The sequence below is a fragment of the Mustela putorius genome, unplaced genomic scaffold (assembly GCF_011764305.1).
Source record: "Mustela putorius furo isolate JIRA1106 unplaced genomic scaffold, ASM1176430v1.1 tig00000127_pilon_pilon_pilon, whole genome shotgun sequence".
NCBI lineage: Eukaryota > Metazoa > Chordata > Mammalia > Carnivora > Mustelidae > Mustela > Mustela putorius.
Genome location: NW_025421288.1, coordinates 904,349 through 909,686, shown reverse-complemented (window position 1 = coordinate 909,686; position 5,338 = coordinate 904,349). Strand labels below are relative to the sequence as shown.

Genomic DNA, 5,338 nt, shown 5'->3' with positions numbered 1-5,338 from the left:
AGGAATTTATCCACTTTTTCTACGTTGTCTAACATATTGACTTGATTTTTCATAATATTCTCTAATCCTCTGTATTTCTGTGGTGCTTGTTGTTATTATCCTCTTTTATTTCTGATTGTGTTTGTATGAATCCTCCCCCCACCTCTCTCTCTCTCCCTCTCTCTCTTTTTATGAGTCTGGCTAAAGGCTTATCAATTTTGTTGAACTTTTCAAAGAATGAGCTCCTGCTTTTACTGATCTGTTTTATTGTTTTGTTATGTGTGTTTATAATAGTTTTTGTTTTTATTAACTTTTTTTATTTTAACTCCAATATACTTAACACACACTGTTATATTAGTTCCAGATGTACTATATAGTTATTCAACAATTCTATACATCATTACTCAGTGCTCATGATGACAAGTGTATTCTTAAACTCTTTCACCTACTTCAGCCATTCCCCCAACCACCTTCCTCTGATAAACTTTATTTTAAATGAGTACCCTCAGTTAATTTTATTTTTTTTCAACAAGAACATTTTGCTTGAAGCATACTTGAGAATACATGGTTCTAAAAGATATATCTATATGTATGTGTGTGTGTACATATGTGTATATATATATATATATGTGTGTGTGTGTGTGTGTGTGTGTATGATATACGTTATATAATTAAAATTATATATGTAATTCCTCCCAAGAAAAAATAGAATACACATTTACTTCAAGTACATACAGAAAAACTCCTTGGCTAAAACACATAAGGAGGAGCACCTGGGTGGCTCAGTAGGTGAAGCCTCTGCTTCTGGCTCAGGTCATGATCTCAGGGTCCTGGGACTGAGCTGCCCATTGAGCTCTCTGCCCAGCAGGGAACCTGCTTCTCCCTCTCTCTCTGCCTGCCTCTCTGTATACTTGTGATCTCTCCCACCTCTGTGTCAAGTAAATAAATAAAATCTTTAAAACACATAAAGAGAGACATAATAAATATTACAAATTTAAGAAGACTGAATCATACCATATTTCTGCTCTAATCTTTATTATTTCCTTCCTTCTCCTTGTTTTGGGTTTTGTTTCTTTTTCTTTTTCTAACTCTTCTCAGAGATTATAAAATTTAAAAGTGAATTGCATATATTATTCAGCATGCGTGAAAAAATACTTAACAAAAATTTAAAATAAGAAAAGGTCTAAGTCTTTTTTTTTTTTTTTTAGTTAGAAAACTCTTATAAGGCATAGATAATGTTCCATATTACAATGAAAGAAATTCCATTTTATTCCTAGGTTGCCATGTTCCAGGGTGGACTGCAGATGGAAAAACCTGTTATTGGTATTTTTACATAACAGTGAAAAACAAAATTTGTTTATATTAAAGCAAATCATTACTAAGTTTGTAAGTACAAAGTATTTCAGTTGAATACAACTTTGGGGGAACACACTATTATGCAAAATAATGCATTTCTTTACCCTGATCTTCAGTATCATGCAGACAAAATAAGCAGTTCTATCTACTCTTTGAAGAATGGTAATAACGTAAAAAAAGCTAATAAGGAACACCATGAAAATGTTTATAACTTGGATTAGTATGGTTTTCTGTGCTCAAGTAAAGAATTAGAATGTTTTTATTATTAGCTGTCCCATACATTTTCATCCCAACCTGTGAAAACATCCAAATTCCACTTAACAAAATTATTCATCGACAGTGTCTAAAACAAACACAATATCATCTTCCATATAAATGGTATTGAAGTGTAAAAGCATAAGCATTAACCTGAGGAACAGAAATAATCTTAAAGACAGGATGCATAACACAGCTACAGAAAGTTGCCATGCTGATAGAACATGCTGATAGAATAATGAACATTAAAATTTAGAAGGCACTCCTTTGGCCCTAGTAATTTGTTCTAAGTATTAGCCAAATTGCTTTCTCATTAATTTGGGTGATAGCAAATTTTCAAAGGCAGTTTGTTTTTCACATTTTAAATTTAAAAAAAAAAAAAAAACTCTTGTTTCTGAATTCTCATTTCAGTATGTCAAGATAAATAAGACTACAAAGTGAAATTAATTTTATTTTTAACTTACAATAGGACAAGTACATGTGCCTTTTTTTATACCTGTGCCTTTTATTCATCCTCCAGAATTTACTGATTAGATTGATTCTTACCTCAAAAGACAGTTTATTCTACTTTTTGACGTCTTTGTATAAATTTTTAAAAAATATATCTCTAGAGAACCCATTGAATTGCTTAAATGTATTATTAGAATTTATTACCTTTTTCTTGCTTTATAATTAATGTGTGTTCACTGTAGGTGACACATTCTTATTCTTTCTTTGGTTAAATTTTACACCAGAATTTTTTCATAGCATTTTTCATCTCTGAATTTCTCAAAGTGTATATTAAAGGATTTAACATGGGGGTAATCACTGTATAAACCAGAGTTACGGATTTATCAATGGGAAAGTTGGAAACAGGTCTAACATACATGAAAATGCAGGGAACAAAAAAGAGGACAACCACTGTGGTGTGGGAACTGCAAGTAGACAAGGCTTTGCGCCTCCCTTCAAGACTGTGGCTTTTAAGAGAATTGAGAATGACTCCATAGGAGATGAGCAGAAAGATAAAGATGACCATACAGATTGCTCCACCATTGGCAACCACAGTGAGGCCTATCAAATAAGTGTCAGTACAGGCAATTTCTAATAATGGGTACATGTCACAGATGAAGTGATTGATGACATTAGGGCCACAAAATGGGAGGCCATACACAAAAAGAAGCTGAACCATAGAATGCACAAGACCTCCAATCCAGGCTGCCACTAACAGCAGGATGCAAACCTGTCGATTCATAACAGTCAAGTAATGCAGTGGCCTACAGATGGCCACATAGCGATCATAGGCCATCACCACCAGAAGGAAGACCTCAGAACCCCCAAAGAGGTGTTCTAGAAAGAGCTGGCCCATGCAAGCTTGGAAGGAAATGGTTTTTCTGTCCCAGAGTAAGTCTATAATCAATTTGGGTGAGATGACAGTGGAATAAACAGCATCCATAAGTGACAGATAGGCGAGGAAAAAGTACATGGGGGAGTCCAGAGAGGGGCTGCCAAAAACAGTCACCACAATGAGTAGGTTGCCCACCATTGTCACAATGTAGATGAGGAAAATCATGACAAATAATGTTTTTTGTCCCTCAGGATCCTGAGTGAGGCCAAGAAGGACAAATTCTGTCACATTATTATTATTTCCCATGTGATCTTTCTATCAGGCCTGTTTCAGGAATGAGAGCTCAGGAGAACAAGACCTGTAATGAAATCATGAACATGACCATAAATATGTCCATTGTTAAGAGCACATCTTCACTGTTATGTCGTTTTCTATAGCAGTTCACACACAATAAATATTTAATGATATTTATTGAGTTCTTCCTCCAAAAAGTCTTTCCTTGACAACCCGATTTTTCTTCAGATGATATTTTTGGCTGGAAAGTAAGTTCTTTCTCTAAGTTTTAAAGGAGCATCTACAGAAAAGAATAATCAAAAGCCCAAATATAGTAATAGATTTACATTGTATATCTATATTAATTGAATTTATATTTATTTATATTATATTTTTATTTATATTATTTTATGTATAATACATACTATTGAAACTCTGTCAGTTTTCGGCACAGAAATCAGCAGTCAAAACCAAGGACATGATTCCTGCTCTCCAGAAATTTACTTTTGGTAATGGCAATAAACTACACAAATCAGCATAGAGTCAGTCCTTTGAGGCAGTAGTATTTGCAGTAAGTACCTTTAAAATATGATTTATCTAGCACCAAAAGTAGCATCTTCTTAATAATTCACTTAATACTACAGTATCCCATTACTAGATGTTCAGATTAGACTAGATCCCATTACTAGATGTTCAGACTAGACTTTGACATAACAACTAGACTGAAGTGTATCCAACAACTACAAAATTATTTAGTACATCATTCCCTTTCACAATGACTTGGTCTGATTCTCTATCAGCTTTTTAAGGAGTTGGGAGTTCTCTCCCTTTAATTTTTGCCTACCTCACAATTCTCAACACACATACACTATCTAGATTTTCAGCAAATATATTTGAACTAAGATGAACTGACCTGCAATTTTCACAAATTGTTACATCAGTCCCTGGTATTTTTTTCAAAATCCTTACGGTAAAAATAAGTTAGTGAGGGAGGAAAAACTAATGATGTATTATGTGATGATTAATTGAACATAATAAAATTTGTTTAAAATGTCATATAATAGAAGAGGTGGGACTGCATGAAAATTATCACAGATAGTTGGACAGGAAAGGATTCTGAGATTACCTAGTTCAATCACTTTATTTTCCATTGAGCAGACTGAGACAGACTTGTAATTACATTTAGAAGTTTTAGTTTTTGATGTAGTGTTCAACAATTCATTAGCTGCGTAAAGCACACAGTGCTCATCACAACACATGTCTTCCTTAATACCCATCACCTTGCTGACATTTTTTTTCTTTTTTCATATTCTTATAATTAGATAAAAATTTCTGAGCTTATCACTGTTACTTTAAAAATGCTATTCAGTGGCAGATGGGATTTGATCATTGCAAAGACCAGATAATGACTATGAGTCTCTTATTCATATTTAAGACCCAAAACAACCTTATAGAAAGAACATAGCACAGTGACGAATAATGTGGTCACCTAGAACATGCCTGGCACCTGGTAAAAGCTCAGTAAATTATAGTATTATTAATGTTCTTGAATATTTCACTATTAAATTACATCAGAACAAATCATCTGGATTTTTGTCAGTTTGACAAGAATTATAGACAACATACTCTTGATAAAAAGAGAATAGTGCATCCATAAGTCATGAACCCCTTTTTTGTGCATAGGATAAGGTTTTATGCTGTAGGAATTACCTATTTTCTTGCATATGTGTAGTAATAATTATCTATGATGAAATGTATCTTGACTAGATGCAAACATAAATCTAGAGAAAAAAAAGGTAGAAAAGAAGTATCAAATCAGGAAGGAAAAATTATATTTAAGAAATGAATATCCATAGGTAAAAAAAAATATTAATGTGATAATTAAATAACCTTAGTATTCTTTAAAAAATCTTATTCAGAAAGATCTCTTTTAGTGAGAGAATACTAGAAGCCAAACCCCCTGAGGCTTACAGGGTCACTCAGGAGGCCTTTGGGGGAATCATAACAATTCAATGCACAGTAGTTCTCAGTAAAGGAGGGAAAAAAGGAAAATTCAAAAAGAATAAAAACACTCTTTTCCCAGAGACCCTACATCTGATGGTAAGGATAAAATTAAAAGAGAAAAGAATTGTACAGCCTCAGATACACCTA

General features: G+C 33.3%; 1 protein-coding gene across 1 annotated transcript; it reads right to left on the bottom strand.

Moving 5' to 3' along the window:
* Positions 1-2,308: 2,308 nt before the first annotated feature.
* LOC101682904 (olfactory receptor 4A16-like) lies at positions 2,309-3,223 on the bottom strand. The gene has a single exon (XM_004782051.3). The coding sequence runs from the start codon at positions 3,218-3,220 to the stop codon at positions 2,309-2,311; it is 912 nt and encodes a 303-aa protein (XP_004782108.1). The 5' UTR covers positions 3,221-3,223.
* Between the last annotated feature and the right edge of the window lie 2,115 nt (positions 3,224-5,338).

Bases quoted from the DNA above. Each gene is read 5' to 3' on its own strand.
- LOC101682904 (XM_004782051.3), bottom strand. From the start codon at position 3,220: ATGGGAAATAATAATAATGTGACAGAATTTGTCCTTCTTGGCCTCACT.